At 35.8% G+C, this 24975-nt stretch overlaps 1 protein-coding gene across 1 annotated transcript in view; it reads left to right on the forward strand.

Moving 5' to 3' along the window:
• The window catches only part of LOC105486295 (dickkopf WNT signaling pathway inhibitor 2), a 107456-nt gene extending 87965 nt beyond the window's left edge, over positions 1 to 19491 (forward strand). Inside the window, exons 2-4 of the mRNA XM_011749115.2 lie at positions 15365 to 15515; positions 16605 to 16760; positions 17104 to 19491. Coding sequence (XP_011747417.1) covers positions 15365 to 15515; positions 16605 to 16760; positions 17104 to 17354 — 558 coding nt within the window. The 3' untranslated portion in view covers positions 17355 to 19491. The remainder of the gene's footprint in view (positions 1 to 15364; positions 15516 to 16604; positions 16761 to 17103) is intronic.
• The last annotated feature ends 5484 nt before the right edge of the window (positions 19492 to 24975 follow it).

Raw genomic sequence — 24975 nt, forward strand, 5'->3', positions numbered from 1 at the left:
ATAATTCCTTAATATTAATATTATTAAATATCCAATAGATAGAATTCTTGAATTCTTACAAATCTGGAAATTACCAAAGACAAGTGATTACAATTAAAATTTGTAATAAAGACCAGCAGTTGGTCTTTATTCATTTGTAAAATGACACATAGATAAAGTGCCTAGGCAAATGGTGAAATCATTTTGTAAAAAGTACATCTGCAAAATATCTGTAGTTTCCAGGAGCCTGTTATTTTCAGGGTCTCCTGAAAATATGTGCAGTTTGTAAAGAAGCTCTAGCAATCATGGCATCTATTAGCAGGAGGAGTCTTTTTGGCTGGTGAGATGGTGAATTTAAGGATCCATGGCTGGCTGTGGTTATGTGTAGAGTTACTGAACTCTAGTGAGAAATGTGAAATGCTCATCTTCACCACACCCAGGTTATGCACCCAAATTCCCAGACAATTTTTGTGTTATTTTCAGCAAAGTTTGTCCTCAATAGAAAACATATTGCTCTATCACTGGAAACACATTTTTGTCTTTGACTGGATATGGTTGAGGACTCAGCAGTGAACCAGCCAGACATCAGGATATGGGTATATATTATTACTCCATCTCTGTACATCCAAACATGTTTTTCTAACCATGAAAGGATCCCACTGCAGACGTGAACAGAACACATGGATGTTAAATAAATTTCTTCCCAGAGCTCTCCAAACATGTGTTGGAAATTTGCAACAGAGAGAGGTAGTTTGTTAATACTTAGGAACCTCATCACTTCAAAGACAAAAAGCTGTATGTACAGATGCTGTTTAATATTACTATTAATTATTATTATATAATCAGTAACTGACTGATTAGTCCTCTAACTGGTTCATTTTGTTAAACTGTGTTCGGAAGGTTCCCAGAAAGCAGGACTGAACTTTTTAGCAAATTTTATGACACTTATTAACATTTCTATATAAGAAAGGCATTCTAATGTTTCTTGGAAGCATCACTTGCAAGTTGTAAATGGTTTTCAATGTGCCATTAATAAAAGTGAGGTTCCAATTCTCTTTACTGTAGGATGAACTGTTTTATTTGAAGAGCCCATTCTTTGCTTTTTCAAAACATCCTACTTAAAATCCTGGGCAAAATTTGATCAGTGTGTATCAGACAGTGCTGTGCTCTAGAAGGGAAGATGAAGAATGGTGCATGACCATATCCTTATGCTTTTGATCTGTCTGTCCTCAGACAGGAGCCTGACTAGTGCTAGGTTTTATAATAAAAATCGCTTCATCCGGTTTTAATGTGGAAACGACCTGAGTTGTTTGTGTGAGTAAAGTTCTGGTGATCTCATTTAAACCTAGAAAATGTTATAGTCAGATGGTAATCCATCCTGTTTGATACCTGCTGTGCCCAGGTGTTGTGGTGTCTTTCTTTTTATAGAACAAGGGAATCCAATTACTCTGGTCTCTAGAGTATACAGCTAGATGTATAAGTCTTAAAAGGACTTAACATTTTCAAATACACAGTGGCATCCCTGTCTGGACTCAAAACAAGTAGCAAAAATGTAACTTAGGAAATTTAACCTAGAAAGTAGAGTTCTTATTTCTTGCCTCTTTGTCCAGGTAACAGGATTATATCATCTTTCTACAAATATCGCATGTGAACCAAGCTTATGCTGGAGAAAGTATGTACATTTCTGTAAATTATGTAAATTTCTGTAAGGTATTAAACCTAGGATTAGGATACGAAAAAAATATATGGGTGTTTCTAAAACTTTAATAAGCATGGGCATAATGAGAGGAGTTATATGGATGTGTACAAAGGATCGCAGACATTATTTGAAATGAATTTGGTTCAATACCAAGAAGCATTGTCTACATTTCTGATAAAAACGAACATGCCATGAGGTTTCACTAATATAACATAGCTGGTGAGAACCCTGTTTAACTCAATTTGTTTAGGATCATAAACAAGTTAGACATCATATAAATGTTTGGGTGGTGACATTTCATGAGGAAAGCATTTGGCATTTGGAACATGTACTTTACTTGTTAGGTACTGGTTGCTATATTGCTGTGACTAAAGTGTATCAAGAAATTGATCTCCTTAGTACCAACAAGATGTTGAAGTCTGTGCATCCCCAAGATGTTTAAAGGAAGCTATCATGAATTATATTCTTGCTCCTTTTCAATAACACCTCATAGTGATGGTGCTTAACTAGGAACACTATCAGATATGATCCACCAACAGGAAATATATTTACAGACAAGGGCAAAGACAACTTAGAAATAATTATTTAGGATGGAAGTGTCACCAGTGCCATCTGATCCTCAGAAATACCCATTGTCATAGCTCCCACATGCCAATAGACTTGAAGAATTTTCAGATGATTAGAAAAGGGGTAAAATAGTTACTGCTCTGAATGGCTATTGGGGAATCATTATTGCTGGGGCAGAAACAATGTATGCCACTTAGAAATAAAGAGCCTAATTTTTATCATATATAATTTGTAGATGAAAAATATGATCACTTGTAGAAATGTAATGCAGAACTGATGGTAGTACTTGAAAATGTGGGCTGATGCTTCAACATAAAATACTTGCAGCCAAGTTGCTGACTGCAAAAGTACTCACTAACCAATGTTCTTTCTTCTCAAATACATATAATACCCTTCCCTCTATACTGTATAGGTTATAAATGGCTTTTGTAGGACTTAAATTTTAAAAATCAATTAAAAAATATCCACAAAGTCAACTCTTTCATTTCAATATTTTCCTTTTTATCATTTCCTGATGGGTTCTTATGTGACTATTTTTGTCAATTTAATGCTATATACTTCCAACCACTGTTGCAAAAAATATCATGCATTAATTCATTAGTGGACACATTGTGGAATGGTAAATTATTCCAGGTATAACGTGGCCACTGAAGATACAGAAACGAAAGATGATTTCCTTACTCAAAGAGTATAGATGGGGCAGATGAAGAATTCAACAGAGCGTAATCTACATCATGGTGCAAATAAGCATGTGGTGTCAGCAACGTGCAGGTTAAATGGGACATCAAGCTTATCTGGGGTGGTCAGCCAGCTTGGAAGACTGCTTAAAAGTGAAGTCAGTTGATATAATCTCCAAATGATGAGTTGGAGTTATTCTCACGATGAAGTGAATGGAGGAAGGTGTTCTTGGCAGAGGGAAACTTTGCAAATGCAATGAGTCCTGAAGGAGTGTGGCTGACTAGGGGATGTGCAAGTAGCCCCGTACAGCTGGAGTGTATAATACAAGGCTTGGAGAGGTAGACAGGGAACACAGGGTTTATATAGCATATTAAGAACAAACATGTTTCTGATTAGTCTTATTTGTAATGTAGATTCTTTCTTTGTTTAAAACAAACAAACAAACACCAGGCCAGATTTCATATAGCATACTGTAAATGTAGTTCCAGATACACTTGACTGTTCAATGTGAGGGAAAAAAAAATGGAAACAAGAATAAGATTACAGATTGACCCTAGCAAAGTTATATAAAAGCTCTATTAGCCAGTTGGTTAATAAATTTTATTTGTTTTGTTTGCCTAGACTTATTACCCCAAACAGCACTCAAATGATGTGTTATGTATCTCAATCCCTGGGGGGAATTTCTTATCTGAGCTTTCCTTTCTTTTTCACTCTCCCTCCCCAGCTCACTTTTTGAAGCCCCATATCTGCTGCAAAGGCTACTGGAATGGGAGGCCAGATGTAGAGACTCTTAAAAAGAGTCTAGTATATCTGGGGATCCTGAGTAATGAACAAGGGCCAACAAAAGAAGTAGCAGTAATACAGAGGAGTATACTCTTTAAACAGACTAGGAGAACCAGTGGGATGGAGGGAAAGTCACTTAAACCTGGAGACAGGATTTCAGTTTTTATCTGGTAACAAATCTTTCCTCTCTTGCACCATTGAGAATGTACTGGTCACCACACCAAAGCAGATGTACTGGGATGTGGGTGGTGTGGGGGACCAACATTTTCAGTATGCTCTTTTGGGGATTGCTAACACATTGCGTATGTCATCACAAGATGTACCACATTTCTGAGGCTGAGATTTGAACACTAGGGTCACGCAAACCAAAGCATCTATCATCTGGCTTATAATTTCCTCCCTTTCAAATCCTCTAGCAAAGCATTCAAACAGAATATTTTGTTAGAGCCTTTCTCTATACCATGTTGTTCACTAGACATGAATCTCTTTGGCCCTTGTGAGCTGACTTTTCCTTCTTCCACACAATAAAAATTTACATTAGTTTATGGGGGTAGGAGGCTGAGAGGCAAGCCCATGTATGTATTGAGATATTGATTACTTTTTAGAAAAGTATTTTATTTTAATAAATAACATGTGGTCATATTGTTGCTATTATCAGAAATTTAAAATAAAAATTCCCTCCATGCTGGGGCTTTTTAACTAAATAGTCTGGAAAATTTCTGAAATAAATGAATGGCTTTGGCTGTTGTAAAATTCTATCTGTCAAAAAAATAAGCAACTCTTCTAGCAGGATGCTTAACCCTATGATTATGCTAAAACTCTGACACTGCCCAAACTCTCTCAAACATAGTTTGTCCTGAGTTTTGTAACCCAGTACCGATTAGATGGACAATATAGTGTACTTGGGGTGCTTCATTGCATTAACTGCTATGTGAGATCTGCCTTGAAAACTGAATGTTCCAAAGAAATGAGAATGTAGCATAGGCATGGAACACATATCCTTACCTATTTCACAGGTTGTGTAAATACAGGCCTGAGATACCTAGAGAAGGAATCAAGCTGGAAAATGAGAAGGCATACAGATAGTAAAAGAACTGATTATGAGATAACTTCCATTTCTTTCTCTTACTAACAGACAAGCTATCTTGTTCAAGGCTCAGGAGTTAAAGTCCCTTATCCTGTTGCAAATATAACTTGCATTTAAGTCCTTCTATGTCTCGGGGAGACATGATGATCTTAACCCAGAACTTATTCCAGAAAAATAAACAGACTTACTGTTTATTTTCTTCCAATGGCAAAGGGAGAAAAAGATCAGTTAGGTAGAGTTCTGTGGTGGAGCTGTGAATCACCTCCCTGTCATGCTTTTTTTAACCAAAAGGTTTATCAGTCTATTTAAACTTTATAGTGATCACTATTGAGTAAACCTCTTGCTCAAACTCTCTAGTTAATCATTTGGGGCCAACTTTTTCTCAAGTCATTGCCTCTGCACCAGCACACCAGAGGGATAAAATGCTTCCTGCCTTCTTGTTTATAGGTTCTATATTAAAATGGGAACATTTTATAATTTTTAAGCAAAATTTTTGTAGCACTTAAAGTATCTCTTTTTAAACAGAAATTAGAAGTCATTTCACCATAGAATGAATATCAAGGATTATATTTTGCTGTGCTTTTTTCTATCTTCCCAACCACAAAAGAACAGTCTTTTAAATTTTATCTGCTTCCCTCAGCTGTTTCTTCAAAAGCAGAATAGAATTTGACTATTGGTCTGGCCTAATTCCTAGAGGAAATGAAAGAGAATTCGACAAGATTAGAAAAGTGTTACTGTTGGAAATTTCTATATTAAATGAAATTAGCCAAGGCAATAAACATTAGCTCAATTAAATAATTGTTGGAACAATGCATTGTGTATGTGTATGTATATTATATGTGTGTGTGTGTATGTATTTGAATGTTACATCGATAGTCTAATTCTGCTATTAAGGTGACATTTCTGAAACAAAACAGACAATTTTTAATAAAGAAACTTCAGTCGGGGTGCTTGATACCTCTTCTAAGAAGCCCTGCCTCTAGGAAAATAACATCTTTCAAGCTCTCTTAGCATGAAACCATAAAGCATAAACTAGCAAGAAGTAAGACATTTCACTTTAATATTGTACTATTAGTTCCTTTTTAAATTGCATTAATTTTAACAGGTAATACATGCATCTAGTGCAGATTACAAAGTGTTTAAAAGAGTTTACATGTAAAGTAAGTTGTCTCCTTTCCTCTGTTCTAAATCCTGTCTGTTCTCAATAAGCCTGTCTACCTTCCCATGGGTAAACTCTGTTACACACTTTCTGGGCGTATTTCCTGAGATAACTTGAGCTAACTTTATACATACGTGTGTGTGTGTGTGTATCTGTGTGTATGCATATATATATATTTACGTATGTATATATGTATACATATATATGTGTATATATATATTTATATATGTGTATGTGTGTGTGTGTATATATTTCTGAACCCATAAGTTAAAAATTACTTAAACTTGTATAACATTTAAAACTCACAAGTGTTTACATTTTGGGTGCAGAAATATTCACCAACCTTAACCTGTTCTATAATCATAAAAAAGTATTTTCTAAAAAGCAATTTGAAAGTATGTTTTCTTATCTACCTGAATATAAACTTTTGAATTTTAAATGTCATTTTCATTGGAAAAGAGAAAGGTGATGCTATACAAAGAAAAGCATATAATAAAAGCACACATCATCTATTTATCACGCTTGATATGGGGAAGAAGAGTGTTTTGTAAAGGCCCACAGGATACAAAATATAAAGAAAATGCAAAGTTTGAGCATTGCCAGCAAGACATAGGTGTACATCACATGAGGATATGAAACAATCCAGCCATAATGGGTGTGTTGACAGCTCTGAGTCCACACAGCGTTCCTCCCAAAGTGCACTGGTGTGTTTGTTATGTGTTATTTTACTTTTTCATACAGTTTTAGAAACTCTCAAGCCCACCCCCAAGCACAGTGGCTAAGCACTAGGAGTGAAGATGAACTTTCCTGGAAATTGTTGTTGTCAGTGAGCCTCTCATTTAGACTCATGTTGTTTTCAGGGAACCAATCCTTCACTTAGACCCATGTCTATTTGGAGATAATACTGAGTTGCATTTTATATAGACCAGGCATTGTCAGTATGATATATATGCAGGAGGCATCAGTAATCTTGCAACAGTTCTATATAGCCGTGTTTCCCTATCTTACCATATTGTATCATCACCAGGACGGTATTAGTTAAAAGTATAGATTCGTGGACCCCATCCAGTCTTCTAGAAATAGAATCTCTAGTAGAAGAGTCTGTGAAGCAGTAATTTGTAAAACAAACAAACAAACAAACAAAAACCCAAAAAAAACCCCATGGAATTTTTATGATTAAGTAAGTATGGAAACACTGCTGAATTCAGAAATTGTAACCATTTTATCATAGAAGAAACTAAGACCCAGTAATTTAGCTAATGGTCCCTCAACCAATCAATTTTGTTTGATTTAAGAAAGCATAAATTGAATTGCAATATAACTTCATATTTTGCCCTACCAGGTTACAAAGTAAAATTAGGTCATGAGATCAGGAAAATTTACAAGGCAACAATGAAAATGTTATACTATAGATGATCAGTTCCAGATTTGGAAGAGATGTTAAGATTTTGCACTTTCTTCCTCTCTTTTGGTTAGGACAATTATACTTACCCAATTACAATTCATAGAGGACTTTATGATTATATATTACTCCCAACCACTGCTATAAAACCTGAGATGCTGCTTTTTCAGCATAGAGTAGAAGTGTTTTGTCCTGTACATTTTAAATGAGTGGGGATGGGTCAAAAACAAACAAAAACAATCAAGAGCCAGGTAAACCTCATAGTTAAGATTTCTCTAGGCGCTGAGACCACATGGAAAAGTTTAACTCTCTCCATTCACCCCATGATCAGTATCAGTATTGTACATGCTACAGTTGAGAATGTGGTCTGTGTTCAAAGTAGAGCAATCCCTAGAATTTCTTTTCTGCTTAATGACATACAGAGAACAGGGAGGAGCAACCAAAGTTAAAGAGGACCCTGCCTTCCTTTGATAGAGTTACTGTTTCTTTGGATTTAAATGAGGCTTTCTGAATACATTGGAGAGGCTAATGGCCCACTAGAAGAAATCCATCATTTCTAATTTAGAATTCAGATAGGTTTAGGAGATACTCTTTTATCTCTGAACTTTTGTATCAAAAACCAACTTGCTAACCACCCTAGCCTTAAAATGAATATGTGTAAAAGGTATTGAAATATTTTCCATGGGGTGCAGAGCATGAGTTGTTCTAATAAAATCAATGTCCAGATCCTCAGCTTCCAAATTTTTTCTTAAAATTCTCAAGGAATATGCCTGGGTTTACATTAACTTTTTTGCCATTTTATATGGTGAAAAAAGGCAAAACCTTCATGCATTCCAAATCTCAATAGACTGCATTAGTCAAAGGTACAAAAACATTTTTAGGTGACAAATAAGTAAAATTTGGAATTTTGATTGGAACAAAGATATGTTTAATGACTGATCAGGGCATCTTAAACTCACAAAGGTACTTTCTTTCTTTGTCTTATATTTATTTTTTTAAAAGTGAAACTTGGCCCCAGTTGGAAATTCTGTATGCAGAACATTCCAAATAGTTGCGATGACTTGTATATTTTACAATCTAACTGAAGGTTTTTCAGATTATGTAATTTTTCAAGAGAAAATGCCCATGAGTAAATACGTTGTGATTAATTTCAGGATCAGTATGCTTTGATTAATACAATAGTCAGAAGTTATTTTATTAATCATGTCAAATTACTGCAAATTTTATCTTAGAAAATGTTTAATGATTAATAAAGTAGCCAAAAGTTATTTTATTAAATCATATCAAATTACTGCAAATTTTATCTTAGAAAATGTTTAACATTATATTTCATATTAATAAAATAAACACACTCCAAAAAATTTTACGTGTCAAATGTATTGAAGGATATATGTTTTTTTCAAAATTATTTTAGGGGTAACAGACAAAACATTTGCACATCACAGAACTAGTAGTTTCTGGATCATAGTTGGTGTTCAATAAATAAACGCTGAATAAATATTGATTGAATACTGAATAAATACCCAAGCAGCTGCCTTAACGAACCTGTAACTACACATGCAGGACATCATGTAACATCTGAACTTTTCCCCTTAAATTTAATATAGCTCAATCCCCCTGGCCTGATGTTCATGAATCTTCAAAGACGCATCTAGTACACCCTTATCCCCTAGAGGTAATAGGAGACAAAGTGAAAGATGAGATTGCACAGCCTTTGGCAGATAGTGTACAACACCACACAGCCAGATTGACATATAAGTCCCTACACCTCCTGCAGTTGCACTTTAGTGTTTGATTTTGAAATGACCACCTGAAGGGTAGTGTACCTTGCCTGTTTGTGGAAATACAGCTCTATCATGTAGAATATCATGATGAGGAAAATTAATCTTTTCTCTAAGGACTCACGGCAAGCCAGTCCGATCAGGTTTCCCAAATGTAATTGCCAGTCTTCTGCTGTGCTCTCAGAGACCCCAGATATATTCTCATCCCCAGTTCTTTGCTGCTACCTCCATCTATCCACTAGTCTCAAATATTTTTCATTCCCACAGCTGGGTCGTCCCCTGCAGGCTTTCTTCTGCCTGCCTAGCTGATGATGTTTTTCTGGCTCCAGAAAACTTCTGAGATGGTTACAAACAGTGCTTGTGGGGACAAAGGATTGTCCTTATTAAAATAACAAAAAAACTAGGACGGTCTTGCAAGAATCCGGATGGGTGGCCGTCCCGCATGAACACTGTGATGTTTCTCCCTTCTTTTCTTCCTCTCATCATTAAATAAGGCCAATATTATTATTTTGAAAACTTAGGAGTTAAACTAAGGTATTAGTTGTAGTCAAAGGTTTATTCAATGATTGGTACTACTGAGATACCTATAACACTTTTTCTCCTTTCATTGTTCTTAGGGATCTGATTACTTCATTGTTGTATTTTCATGTTCAAAGGGATAGGCAAGTGAAAATTAATTCAACCCTAAATGTAAGTATCGAGTTAATGGGCCTTTTCTTCCTGCAGTTTTGAGAAGACTTTGGGGGAAGAGAGACTCAATTATTTCAAATAAGATTGAGTGACTACATTTTATTTTACTTGTGTTCATTAGAATATTATGTAATTATCATTACTTTCATGATGGACTTTTGCTCATAACTCTGATTTACATTGAGTTTAAATGAACATAAAACTGTGCTCAAGAAATAGAATGAGAAAATACTGTTTACAGCTTTGTCAGTGTTTTCTGCCAGTATTCTGTTTTTCCAACAGCTGCAGTAGGACATGCTGTTGGTATTCAGAGGCTTCTAGAAAGAGATGTGGCCAAGTATATTTTTCTAATCTCTAACTTCAGCACAAAGGTCACCACTCAGTCACCTTGTTGATGTGTCCATTACACGCTCACTATTAATCGCTCTTAGTGATGATACCTGAGGCCTGAACGCCAGGGAAGAACTCAAGATCCCTAAGTTCTCTGCCACTGAGCACACGTTACTGATTTCTAGCAGTTACTTAAACTCTCTTCACTTTACTGCTAAAGTTTTAGGTAATGATTCTAAATTTGTACAGAGGAAATAGACTTTAAAAAATATTTTATGCTAAAACGAAATACCAATTTTCGATAGATTTTATTTTCAAAATGTGTCCAATATGTGTATTCTTCTTCTAGTTCTTGTCATGGTTGTAATAATAAGTAACACTGCTATCTGTGGAAATCACTCTATTTTTAGCCTAGAAAGGGGGTTGCAGAAAATGTCTTTGTTTTTTGGCCTAATCACTGACAGTTCCCATGTATTCTGAATTTATGGCCAATCATCTGCTATTATTAGGTGTCCTGAATTAATTCATCTCCTAATTGTAACTGATGCAATAATGAATGATTCTGCATGAAACTAAATATTCCTGGATGCTCATAAGCTGAATTTATGATTCAATTGTGGAGCATTTTAGCACGTGATAGGTGTAGTAGAGTCCTTCCCTAATTCTTTCACTTGATTTCCAGTCTTCCACAAAATCATTGCTCCTCAGACAAAAAGGAAAAGTTATCTATTCTGTTCACCTAAAGTCCAAGTAAACAAAGAGCCATGAGAATGCACTATTAACAATTGGCATAGCAAGTAAAACAAAAATCAGCCCTTTAATTCACCTTTAAAATAAGCACCAGGTAAGCATATTATTGATTTCGTTAAATGGAAGCTTAGACTAAGGTATTCAAGCTCATTTTTTGCTTGTCACCAAACCATCATCAAATGAGACTAGGCAACAGCCTTTGGAGGCCAAAGTAAATGGAAAATAAAGATTATCCATGTGAAAGTTTCTGAATGGCACTTTAATTAATGTATATAATTCCCTCCAGCCGTCCTTTCATTGCCACAGTCACTTCTTCAGGGTCCTCCACAACTACTGTTAACCCTCTATCCCTCTCTCTCTCTCTCTTTCACCAATGATATCATTTCCAGAAACTTTAGAGGAGCTAATGTAGGGAAAAAACCAATGGCATCTGGCAACTGCAGAACCCTCATACTTCAGTAGAAAATGCCTTCTTTAAAACTCTTTACTAAAATGTAATGCATTATGCTTAGTAAGACATGAGAATTGTTATTAATGGGTTAGAACCATATTATTTCATGTTTTATGTTTTCTTGCTAGAAGTTATCACAAGGGAAGCTTTATGGTTGAAAAAATCTGGGCTAAGGGAAATTGATTTCAGAAGGCAAGGCATGCCCCCAAATATCACTTGCTTTCCCTATACTCTTCTTCAATCTATTTCATCCCCTCTTGATTGTATTCATATATAAAAACTGTGTATTGGATCCAGGAGTTACATAAGCATATTAGAAGCTGTGTAACATAACTTTACTTTTCAATTATTAAAAAATTTATTTTTAAAATTTCCAAATAATGCCTCCTAGTATTTATGTTCTGAGATTCACTTCCAAGTATAAGTTCCCAATATATATAACCTTGTATAGTTAAGCATTTTTTGGCATAATTTCTCTGTCTGTGTCATTTTTACTTCAAGTTAATTAAAAGACATATTGGAGCATAATAAAACTATGTATCTTCTAATTACTTTCTATTTTTGACAAAATGAGGTTCCCTCTTTAAAAATTAAATTATGATAATTTTACTGTAATCCCATTCAAATAAAAGGCTACTGTGCATCTCATTTTTTCTAATGTCATCTGCATCAGATATTTGTCATTTTAATATTTTCCAGTTCCTGTCAACTGAGAATGGAAAGATGGTGATGCGCCATTCACAATTTTTTTGCATACACTGCGACTTTTACCAAATGACCAGAAAATAAACAACTATCAATAACAGCTAATAAATAAAATAGTGTATCCTGTGGACTATTTTGGGGGGATGAAATCCAGGATTATCCTATACTCAGAATTGCTTGAGGATTTGTTATTTGAGTTGTAAACAGCACATGATGTTTTATGTGGCACATGTTTATTTCCGTTGAAAGAGCATGTCCTCTTTTTGAGGAAGGAAAGAAACTTGTAACATCAAATGTTTCTTGCAAAACAATTTGATGAAATAAATGTAAATGAATCAGAAGCATGTGAATTGTATTTCATTAAAATTAATGGGTTTAAATGTGAAGGGGGTAAAATGCTTGGGGGAAAGAGTGTGGTAAGGCGGGAAGGGACATTTGTTTTGTTTTCATCAGTCTTGGATTCTTTAAAAATGGCTTAATAGTCTGAATTTCATCTCATTAAGATTCTCTTAAGCCTAATGGTGGAGTTACAGAGTGGGACAATAAAATGCAAATTTATTTTATAGCTTTATGTAGTTCCAGTTATAAAGTACGCATCAAACATTGCCACTATGCAGTCCTTCAAAATCACTTTCAATTTGAAGTTGGTGGTTTTTCTATATAATTCTTTTAATGGTAAACAAGAAACTGTAATGATGCTAAAATACATGTTTTATCTCTCAGACTCACACATAAACTTCACATTTCCTTTTTCTAACTGAAGATGATCTGATCTAAATGGAAAACATGTGAGAGCTGAATGTGTATGTGTAGACATATATGCAGGAGATGGGCAGGAGGAGAAGACACTGGAAGAAAGGGAAAGAGTAAAAGAAAGAAAAGGAAAAAAAGACATGATCAATGCAGGCCAAGCTATGCCATCAAACCTAATTCATAAGTAAAGCAGTGAAATCTCACTAAGTATTTGCGAGCCATAAACATTTTGTCCCATAGTTTATGTTCAAATTATTTATGCTTGCTTAAAAACAAATACATAGCTTATTTTATATTTTGTATTTTCATTTAAAAAATCATCTATTACTCTGAAAACAAGAAAAAAATCAACTTCAAAAAAGAAAAAAGGTTTACAAATGAGTCTCCCTGCCTCAAAATCTGAGTAATTTGATGTGGGTTATGACATTTTAGTTTCTCAACTCCCAGTCTCTGAACACAGGGACATTTTTAATGTTCCAAATACTTCCGAGAGGCAGGGGGTACACAAATGGGTATATATGTATGTATAACCCCCAAAATCTTCGTTTTCCTAAACTCTGACCACCTTCTGTATTTTACATGTATTTTTTATTTTTTTTATTTTATTTTTTTATTATACTTTAAGTGCTAGGGTACATGTGCATAACGTGCAGGTTTGTTACATATGTATACTTGTGCCATGTTGGTGTGCTGCACGCATCAACTCGTCATTTACATCAGGTATAACTCCCAGTGCAATCCCTCCCCGCTCCCCCCTCCCCATGATAGGCCCCGGTGTGTGATGTTCCCCTTCCCGAGTCCATGTGATCTCATTGCTCAGTTCCCACCTATGAGCGAGAACATGCGGTGTTTGGTTTTCTGTTCTTGCGATAGTTTGCTGAGAATGATGGTTTCCAGCTGCATCCATGTCCCTACAAAGGACACAAACTCATCCTTTTTTATGGCCGCATAGTATTCCATGGTGTATATGTGCCACATTTTCTTAATCCAGTCTGTCACTGGTGGAGGTTTGGGTTGATTCCAAGTCTTTGCTATTGTGAATAGTGCCGCAATAAACATACGTGTGCATGTGTCTTTATAGCAGCATGATTTATAATCCTTTGGGTATATACCCAGTAATGGGATGGCTGGGAAACCCTAGAAGAAAACCTAGGTAATACCATTCAGGACATAGGCATGGGCAAGGACTTCATGTCTAAAACACCAAAAGCAACAGCAACAAAAGCCAAAATTGACAAATGGGATCTAATTAAACTAAAGAGCTTCTGCACAGCAAAAGAAACTACCATCAGAGTGAACAGGCAACCTACAGAATGGGAGAAAATTTTTGCAATCTACTCATCTGACAAAGGGCTAATATCCAGAACCTACAAAGAACTCAAACAAATTTACAAGAAAAAAACAAACAACCCCATCAAAAAGTGGGCAAAGGATATGAATAGACATTTCTCAAAAGAGGACATTCATACAGCCAACAGACACATGAAAAAATGCTCATCATCACTGGCAATCAGAGAAATGCAAATCAAAACCACAATGAGATACCATCTCACACCAGTTAGAATGGCAATCATTAAAAAGCCAGGAAACAACAGGTGCTGGAGAGGATGTGGAGAAATAGGAACACTTTTACACTGTTGGTGGGATTGTAAACTAGTTCAACCATTATGGAAAACAGTATGGCAATTCCTCAAGGATCTAGAACTAGAAGTACATGTATTTTTTTAAGACAATATATGACACTGCTGAAGTAGCCTTCTGGACATACAACTAGGTAGAGAAATGTGTGAACAGAGGTTCTTTCTTTACACTGAAGGCGTAGCAGACTGTGGTGCTATTTCAGGTCTGTAAGGAGTCTGCTTTTGTGCTTCCTGGGAATATAATGATATAACTGGATCTTAGCATCTCTCTGGCTGCTGGGAGCTCTACTGCTGCTTATCAACATGTTTGGAATGAGGATCCTGTTCCTTAGTGTCTTTGTGTCAAATAATTCACTGTCTCAAACTGTTCTGGAAATGTTTCTCCTCCTTGCTTTTATAGGTAGGAACTGAAAGGATTCACTTTTAAAGTCTTTGTTTCATAATTGGGCAGGAGATACGTTTTGGCTTCTAGCATAGCCCTCTGTTGTTTTATTTAACATTTCTCTCATCGTTCTTTAACAGCTGAAAAAAATCGAGTGGCGAAGATGACTGTGTCATTTGTACCTTACAATAGCATTAATGCAATAATTACAACTGCTCTGGAGACCCCAAAGTCACTCATAAGGGTTCTATGCATCAATAAAAGTCTAAATTCTAACTCTAGAGTTGTGTCAATGAAAATAGACGAACAGCTTCAGCTTTATCTTTGTCATCAACAATAGATATTTATAAGGTCCTCAGTTAAGTGTCACTACTTAGGATCTAGCTTCAGAACATTATGATGATGGTATAGTTCCTTCCAGGTGAGATAGATCGTGATTTATTTTCTATCATGATTTGCTATAGTAATGTTTCATAAGAGAAACAGGATCTAATCCTTTACTTTTGGTGTTGTTCCACTTGATGACAGGCCTATCCTTGTAGCAGTGATAAGGAGTGTGAAGTTGGGAGGTATTGCCACAGTCCCCACCAAGGATCATCAGCCTGCATGGTGTGTCGGAGAAAAAAGAAGCGCTGCCACCGAGATGGCATGTGCTGCCCCGGTACCCGCTGCAATAACGGTAAAAGATCTCACTAAGTGTTCATGGGCCTCTTTCTTCTCATCATAGTAAGCCTGTCTCTCGAGTCAGGCTATCTTCTCCTTACTCGGACTCCTGAAATATAAGGAGCCTGGTAGAATTGGTTTAGGTAGTGCAAGATTACCTGAATTTCCTCCCCAAATCTTATTTTTCCTAGACTCTGGTTACTTTCTATATTGTATGACCTGTGCTGATCTAGAATATTGCCATGTTGAAGTGTTACATATAAACAGCAAGGCATTCTATTCCAGTAAACACATAAGTGAACGCATGTAAAAGAACCAAAGACAGAAACTTGATATGATTTAGCAACGCAGTTGTAAATATCTATTCCAGTTTTGTACTTTGGGTTTAGTCAAGATGTTCTGTAGCTCAGTCTTATGGTAGTAGAGTGATTGGTTCCTCCAAAGAGAGACACAAGATTTTACTCCCCAACCTGGCTTCATCCAATATCAATGAATTCATAGGCAGACAATTCAGCAATAATGATGAAATGGATCACAGACAAGATGTGGCAAAAACATTAAATAATTGCAGAAGGTAATTAGAAATATATACTTAATCATATAAAACAACATAATCAGGCTCATATTCTCATGCCTATTCCTGACCTCTGGGTGTAGACGTATTGTGAATCTCTTGCACAGGAGGTGAAGGGAAGAAGAAGACCTTATACCATTAGAGAAGTTTACAGTGTAAACTAAGATTATGTTGTTAATTAATAAAGGAATCTGGATCCAGAGGGTGAATGTCTGATCAGATTATTTAAAAATACTAATAGCTAACATTGATTCTTCACATATATTCACAATAACTTTGTGAATATATAAAATTATGCTTTTATTCCCAGTTTTGTCCAAGGTCACTTAGTCTTGAGAGAGACAAAATTCATACCAAGGAAGTCTCACTTTAGGGCCAAAGTATGCTCAGTCTCAATAAATAAGTAAATGAATGAATGGGTGGTTAGATAGATAGAGAAATGGCTTCATATTTCACATCAAGAGAGTAAGTGGATAAGTCTCACATTTCGTAGAATTGAATTAGTCTAACTGATTATGTGATCACCTCCAGGTATCTGTATCCCAGTTACTGAAAGCATCTTAACCCCTCACATCCCAGCTCTGGATGGCACTCGGCACAGAGATCGAAACCACGGTCATTACTCAAACCATGACTTGGGATGGCAGAATTTAGGAAGACCACACACTAAGATGTCACATATAAAAGGTAGGGATATCTGTAGTTGTGGGTTTTTTAAAAATAAATAAATAGAAGAAAAATATAGATAATTAATTCCATTGGTTTTAGAAAAAAAATACAAGGAAGGTTCTTTAATCCTAGCTAGTCATTAAACTTGTTATTCAGGTGGCAAAAAATGGAAACAGATCATAATGGATTTATGTGATTAGAGGCATAGCCAATCGGTATCAACCAATACTTTTCATTATAAATGGTAACAGCATAGAAGATAGTATAAGTGAAAATATTTTATGTGCTTCTGATTGCAAAATAGAATTTTTTTTTTCTGAAGTGTCAGGGTAACATCTATTATTGGTCATCATTTCTGCAGGGCATGAAGGAGACCCCTGCCTACGATCATCAGACTGCATCGAAGGGTTTTGCTGTGCTCGTCATTTCTGGACCAAAATCTGCAAACCGGTACTCCATCAGGGGGAAGTCTGTACCAAACAACGCAAGAAGGGCTCTCATGGGCTGGAAATTTTCCAGCGGTGCGACTGTGCGAAGGGCCTGTCTTGCAAAGTATGGAAAGATGCCACCTACTCCTCCAAAGCCAGACTCCATGTGTGTCAGAAAATTTGATCACCATTGAGGAACATCATCAATTGCAGACTGTGAATTTGTGTATTTAATGCATTATAGCATGGTGGAAAATAAGGTTCAGATGCAGAAGAATGGCTAAAATAAGAAATGTGATAAGAATGCAGATCACAAAAAGAGAGAAAGAAAACATGAACTGAATAGATTAGAATAGGTGACAAATGCAGTGCAGCCAGTGTTTCCATTATGCAACTTGTCTATGTAAATAATGTACACATTTGTGGAAAATGCTATTATTAGAGAAAAAGCACACAGTGGAAATTACTGACGAGTAGCATGTGACTTTCCAAGGTTTAGGTTGTGCTGGAGGAGAGGTTTCCTTCAGATTGCTGATTGCTTATACAAATAACCTACATGCCAGATTTCTATTCAAAGTTAGAGTTTAACAAAATACTCCTAGAATAACTTGTTATACAATAGGTTCTAAAAATAAAATTGCTAAACAAGAAATGAAAACATGGAGCATAGTTAATTTACAACAGAATATTACCTTTTAATTTGTAACACTACTTCTGCTGTTCAATCAAGAGTCTTGGTAGACAAGAAAAAAATCAGTCAATATTTCCAAATAATTGCAAAATAATTGCCAGTTGTTTATGAAGGCCTTTAGGAAGACAAATAAATAACAAACAGCCACAAAAACATTTTTTCAAAATTTTAGTTTTACCTGTAATTAATAAGAACTGATATAAGACAAAAACATTTCCTTCGGATTCTGTGGAATGACAGTATATCTCTCTATCCTATGTGATTCCTATTCTGAATGCATTTTAGTTTCCAAACTATACCCACAAATTGTGACTAGTAAAATACTTGCACAGAGCAGAATTTTCACAGATGACAAAAAAAATTAAAGATGTCCAATATATGTGGGAAACCAGCTAACAGAGAGATCATTATTTCTTAAAGATTTGCCATAACCTATGTTTTGATAGAACTAGATTGTTAAATACAGGTATTCATACATACTCTGTGGCAATAGAGAGTTGAGCTGGATCTGTACTGCACTGGCGCAAGCAAGAAAATTGGGAAAACATTTTCGTTTGTTCAGGTTTTGGCAACACATAATTCATATGTCTGAGGCACAAGTTGACTATTCATCTTTGAAACCAGGGGATGCACAGTCTCAGTGAAGAGCTACATGGGATTTGCTATCACAATATTTACTACACAAATGAATTCAGTGTGAGGTCATGTGTCCATACTACCCTCAAATTATTTATTTTACAGTGCTGAGATCCTCAAATAATCTCAATTTCAGGAGGTTTCACAAATGGACTCCTGAAGTAGACAGAGTAGTGAGGTTCCATTGCCCTCTATAAGCTTCTGACTAGCCAATGGCATCATCCAATTTTCTTCCCAAACCTCTGCAGCATCTGCTTTATTGCCAAAGGGCTAGTTTCTGTTTTCTGCAGCCATTGCAGTTAAAAAATATAAGTAAGATAACTTGTAAAATCTGCATATTGCTAATCTCTAGACACCACAGTTTCTAAATTCTTTGAAACCACTTTACTACTTTTTTTACTTAACTCAGTTCTAAATATTTTGTCTAGAGCACAATAGAATAAAAGGTTATCTTATAGTCGTGACTTTAAACTTTTGTAGACCACAATTCACTTTTTAGTTTTCTTTTACTTAAATCCCATCTGCAGTCTCAAATTTAAGTCCTCCCAGTAGAAACTGAGTTTGAGCCTGTATATCTATTAAAAATTTCAGCTTCCCACATATATTTACTAAGATGATTAAGATTTACATTTTCTGCACAGGTCTGCAAAAACAAAAATTATAAACTAGTCTATCCAAGAACCAAAGTTTGTATAAACAGGTTGCTATAAGCTTGGTGAAATGAAAATGGAACATTTCAGTCAAGCATTTCCTATATAACAATTATTATATTTACAATTTGGTTTCTGCAATATTTTTCTTATGTTCACCCTTTTTAAAATTATTATTTGAAGTAATTTATTTACAGGAAATGTTAATGAGATGTATTTTCTTATAGAGATATTTCTTACAGAAAGCTTTGTAGCAGAATATATTTGCAGCTGTTGACTTTGTAATTTAGGAAAAATGTATAATAAGATAAAATATATTAAATTTTTCTCCTCTAAAAACTGAATTCAAAGTTCCTTGTGTTTTGCCTACGGGAAGAATTTTCATAGACTCATACTTTCTGAGAGTTCAACTGAACTTGGTCTGATTTTGAGGACTGGGTGTGAATCATTTGGAGGACATCAGCATGAGATAACTCAGATCAGTTTACTATTACAAAAGGTAGTTTATTTCATGGCAGTTGAGCTGTAATTGTTAGAGAGTTGTTTCCTTTTTTGTTTGTTTGTTTGTTTGTTTGTTTTTGTCAAACCAAAATATTCCACCTTATGATTTACACCATTTAGTCATACTTTGCCTTCTGAAAAAACCTGGAACAAGAAAGTGCTCTTCACAATTTCTTCAGAATACTATAAGACAGGTAACATATGCCCCATAATCTACTCCCTAAGCTAAAGTTTTCCAAAATGGAAATACTATTATGCTTAGAGTATTGGTTCATTTCTACATGAACCAATGAACGTGAGCTACACGATGCCTTTTTCTGTGTTTGGAGAGAAACTGAGTGAAATCAAATCCACTTCCTGGGAAGCGAGTGTTTCCTCTGCTTCCTGAACTGGAGATATCAGGAGTGTTTTGAGGAATAGTGTTCACTAAGTATGAGACCAGGGATGGCTACAAAAGCCCATGTTGTATTAGACATCAGAATGGGCTGCAAATGTGGATAATAAACATTCTGTCACATAGTGAATGAATTAAATGTAGCTATGGTTCCTTCATGAAGCTAAAACAGTCCCACAGCTAGAAGTTAGAGTTAAAAATACTTTAAGCATTGCTGAAATATTTGCCACAATATGTTAATTAGTCATTTAAAGATATTCTTAAATCATTGGCCATTTCTTCCAATGAGAATATTTATATTTTCTAGTTAAAGTGTGTTTTTGGCTATAATAATCATATGGGAGACCTTTTCCTTTTCTATTTTGCTCAGTGAGATGCTCTGAGAACTGACAAATTTTCCTGACTTTTTTACTTTATTTTATTTTATTTTATTTTATTTATTTTTTTTTTAGTTAAGAAACAAAATACCCTTAAGTAGCCTTAGTATTTTAGGGGAAAACATTCGGTTACACTTTTGTAAATGTAATTGTAGCCTTAGGATTTTAGGGGAAAGCAATCAATTATAATTGTCTTCACTCAAAATCAGGCCAGTTGAAAACCAGATTTTTTTAAAAAACAAGCAGATGAAAGATTACTCATTGCTGGTGAAGTTAATATTGGAAAATGTAGCTTGTACCTATGAGCAAGAAGACTTTCTAACACTAAACACCAGAAATAGATTCTGTGCCCATTCACATTCAATACCAGGCTATATCAGTTCCATCTTATGGGAGCAGCCCTATAAAATTTATAATATGGATGGGCGGAACAGAATGACATGCCTCCTTCTCGGGTTAACACCAAAGATGAAGGGGATGGAAAAAGGGCTGAACTATGCATTTCTCATTCAAAAATCTCATCCAAAATTTTCCAAAACTGGACAATTTGTACTACATGAAAGGAGTGAGTGAGGGGTGGAGTGAGACAAAGATGATCATTCCATGCCACATCAAATTCACTTTAAAGATTGGGAAAGAAGAATCCCTCCTCATATCCTTCCCCAGATCTTTATATTTTTAACCCATTGTGCATACCATTTGTCTATGGTGAAGATATGAGTTTTAGCCAAAATCTGACTTGCTACCTCCTAGGGGAAGTCCCTGATGAAGTCATTTTCCTAATGACAATCATTCCTTCTTTATGGATCCTTTCAGGATATGGTGTGGTGGTAAATTTAGCTTTTGTCCCCAAGAGCTTGCAAAATGTTTGAAAATAATACATTAACTAAATAAACTTCAAGATCACTCTATATCCAGGACTAGAAAATAATTATTTATTCTTTTTACTGTCCCAAATTATATCCATCATGTCATCTAACACAGTCTATTAGAGATTGTGCAGTGAGACTAAATGATACATTGAGTATATGATAATAAATATGTAAAAGCATTTCAATAATAAAATTCTAACAATGCAGAGATGTCTCACCTTTGAATATAAGTCTTCTTTCATTGAAAATTTCTTAGGGAGAAAGTAAAGGACAAAAATTAAATCCTCTTGCATGTTAAAGTCAAAATAACTTGAAGTTCAAAAGAATTAAAGTCTGCAATTATTATCTTTCTCTTTAGGATAAGGAGTCCAAAGAAATCAAAGTTTAAAATCTTCAGGTTAATAGTTAAATTTTTCTTCCTTATTTTATGTTTTGCTCTGTCTCAGCCATAGGGTTTCCAGATGCCTGGGTGAACTAAAACTTCTTCAGCAGCTATGGCCTGACTAGTTTCTCACTAGAATGACTGCTGGTTCAGAAGATTTATTAGTTTGACAACAATCTCTGATGCAGCTCACCTTTACTAAAGTACAGTAAATTATTATACCACACTCAATTAAGCCAAAGGTGCCACCACATTTAGAAAACAAGCTAATCTAGTTCTTAGAGCAGACAACTTAGGCAAAGTGCTGTTAACATATGCATGGCTTACAATGCCAAAAATCATAGCAGAGATGCATGGAATCTGAATGCAGAAAGGTGGAGAAAAATCTGGTTTTGGTTTGCTAAAAACGTCAGTCAATCCAAACCAGGTGTCTGTACCCCATGATCTATGAAACTTAAACTTACATGGGAAAAATGTCCCATCAAGAAGTTAGGTATGGCACCACATTTTTCCTTACGGTATGGTGGGAGGAGAATCCACTTGAATTCTATCTCCTTATAGGGCATGAGTGGTAATTGAGGTATTGCTGCCTTCAGTAAACGTGGTCAACTTTAAAAATTTTGCCATGACATTAGCCTCATTAGGGCTTCTTTCTTTTGCAGTTAGCCTATTCAAAGCCTCACCAGTGCTTAATTGAGAATAGGCTCTGTCTGGTGATGTGCGCTCCGATTATCTTGAGAGCTGACCTTTTTCAGTGCTGTGCACAGTGGCAGCTTCCACTGCTTCATGCTGTAGAATTATTTACTTCCTCAGCCCTGCGTTTGTTCTACTTGTACCATAACATCAACAGATTCCTGAATTAAAATTGCTATTGATACCTCTGAAAGTTATTTTAGCAAAGGGTACACTTCTAGGAGCCAAGAAGACGCTCCTAACTGATATTCCCTCACTCAACATCTTCACCAAGCATCTGTGATAATGTGCTAGGCCACTTTGTAAGCACAGTGAGTAAAAGTAGAGTACCCAACTAATAAAGTGCATGCTCTCATTTTTACATTCCAGTTAATTTTTAGGGCAATGGCTACAAGGCAGAAAACTAAATAACAAAAAATATCAATACTATAGGGGCAAAGATGAGCACTGTGAAGAAAATTGAGGGAGAGAGGGTGATGAGTAGTGTTATTTTAGATTTTCCAGTGAGGGAATATCTCTCAAAGAAGGCAGATTATGAGCAGAAACCTGATTGAAGTGAGGGAGTGGTAATGAAAATGTCTGGAGAAACTGACACGGGCAGTGGAAGAGCAAGGTAAACATTTGACAGTGGGAAGAGGTTGAAAATGGAGACTAGGATGAATAAAGGGAGGAGATAAGAGATGAGACTAGAAAAGCAGCTGGGTCAGGTCATGTAGAACCTTATTAACCATGATTAGTTTTGTTATGAAAGAGATATGGAACTGGTAGAAGTTTTTGAGCAAGGGAGTAGCTTGAGCTGACATGTTTCCCAAGGATCGCCCAGTCTGCTGCGTGGAGAATAGACCACAGGGCAGTAGGGCATTCAGGCAAGAACCGCTGGCTCGGATTAGTGAGGCAAAGTGAAAGCCATGAGAGTTGTTGGATTTAGGGTATGCTGGAGGTGGATTTGCTGTTGGATTGTTTATCTTTCCTTCCAGCTGTAGTGAAAGAATGAAGGTGGTGAAAGGAAGAAGGCAGTCTCTCTAGACTAGCCTGAGGAACACAGAAAAAGAAAATGTTGATAACAAAAGTTAAAAAAATATGCCTGTGCATAGCCCTTGTATTTAACCTGTAAAGAATTGCCTCTCAGTAGAACATCAGAAATTCCTTAGAAAGTGGATCTTTGTAAATCTCTCATCAGCCATCCTGAGATCTTAAGAAAAACTCTATAAAAGAAGAATTACATCCACAAAATACAGCTTATTGGATGTGCTAAGGGAAGAGGTTGCAAACAAATGAAAGGGTGAGGGAGTGGCAGGATGACACAGAAAGGAGAACAAAGACTGAGCAGAATTTCAAGTGAGAGTATAAAAAAAGAGACGCATCAAGTGGACTGCTGGGAATCCTAAAATGTGCTAATAAGAAGCTTCAATTTGACATAGATGCCAAAAGGCGTCAAGAAAAACTTACGGGAACAGAATAGTTAACTCACAGCAGTAGGCTTAGAAAATGATTTTAGCAAAGTGTGCATCTCAGGCAACCCTCCCATTGACATTGCGCCAATGAATTGCATTAAAGGGAAATTTCTCAACGTAAGTAATAGTTCTCTTTGAGTATTAAGTAATTGTATAGTTCAGGACCTGGGAATTCTAAAGAAATAACAGCATGCAAGTAATTGAAGTACTTTCATGAGAAATACACTTGCCATCATACCTCTCACACATACGTCATGAATACCACAGTGCACATAACCTTTTAAAATTTCCTGGGGGTCAGCATTTCTTATAGATGCCATGGACTTTTTTATTTGCTCCACACCTTCCCACTTCACTGCACCTGCTACACCAGTCATCATTTTGTGTTTAATGGCCAGTCAGTCTCCAGGGCCAATAACAGATGGAGAATATCAGATCAGCTAGCACCTGTAAAATATTCTAAGTCCTACTTAAGCTTTTCAGGCAGACGTTGAAATTAAGACTATTTTAGCCTCCATTTATTTTCCTCTCTTCTTATCTTTCCTTCCAGTGGGATCTTATTCCTCCCAACGGTCACCAATTCTGTGTCCAAGTGTATGCCATACATAAAGCTGATTTTGATAACCATAAGATGCAGCAATTTCTGTGGGAATTTCACAGTAACTTTCAAGCTGTTTAACACAGGTCCATGTCTTAGAACTTTTCAAGATTCAAATATAGTGATGCTTCCTTTTATAATGCCTGAAAGGAATATACAACATGACTCTGATTTACATGTTTCAAGGGACCTTGCATTCTGTACAGGGAGTAAACACTGCAAGACACTATGGGCTTCACTTTGAGACTGTTAAAAATCAATATTAGCTCTGGAGAAACGTGGGGATGCTGTGCAAAACTTTTCCTAATATAAGAGAGGACAAGACAACTTGAAAGCATTTAGGATTCACTTCTTCAATGAATATAAAGTTGCTCAAAATGCTGTTTTAAGGTTACAGAAGAAAATGGGTATCTGTTGTTTAATAGAAAAAACAAACCTAAGAGAGATCTACTCAGTGGTTAAGAGTAAGATAGGCAGAAGAGTTTGATCATCTGGGAGAAAGGGGTAGGAAAAGGTAATTCAAGAAAATGTTCAGGGAGCAGGAACTAGGTGGACTT

Source organism: Macaca nemestrina, chromosome 3, assembly GCF_043159975.1.
Source record: "Macaca nemestrina isolate mMacNem1 chromosome 3, mMacNem.hap1, whole genome shotgun sequence".
Classification (NCBI taxonomy): domain Eukaryota; kingdom Metazoa; phylum Chordata; class Mammalia; order Primates; family Cercopithecidae; genus Macaca; species Macaca nemestrina.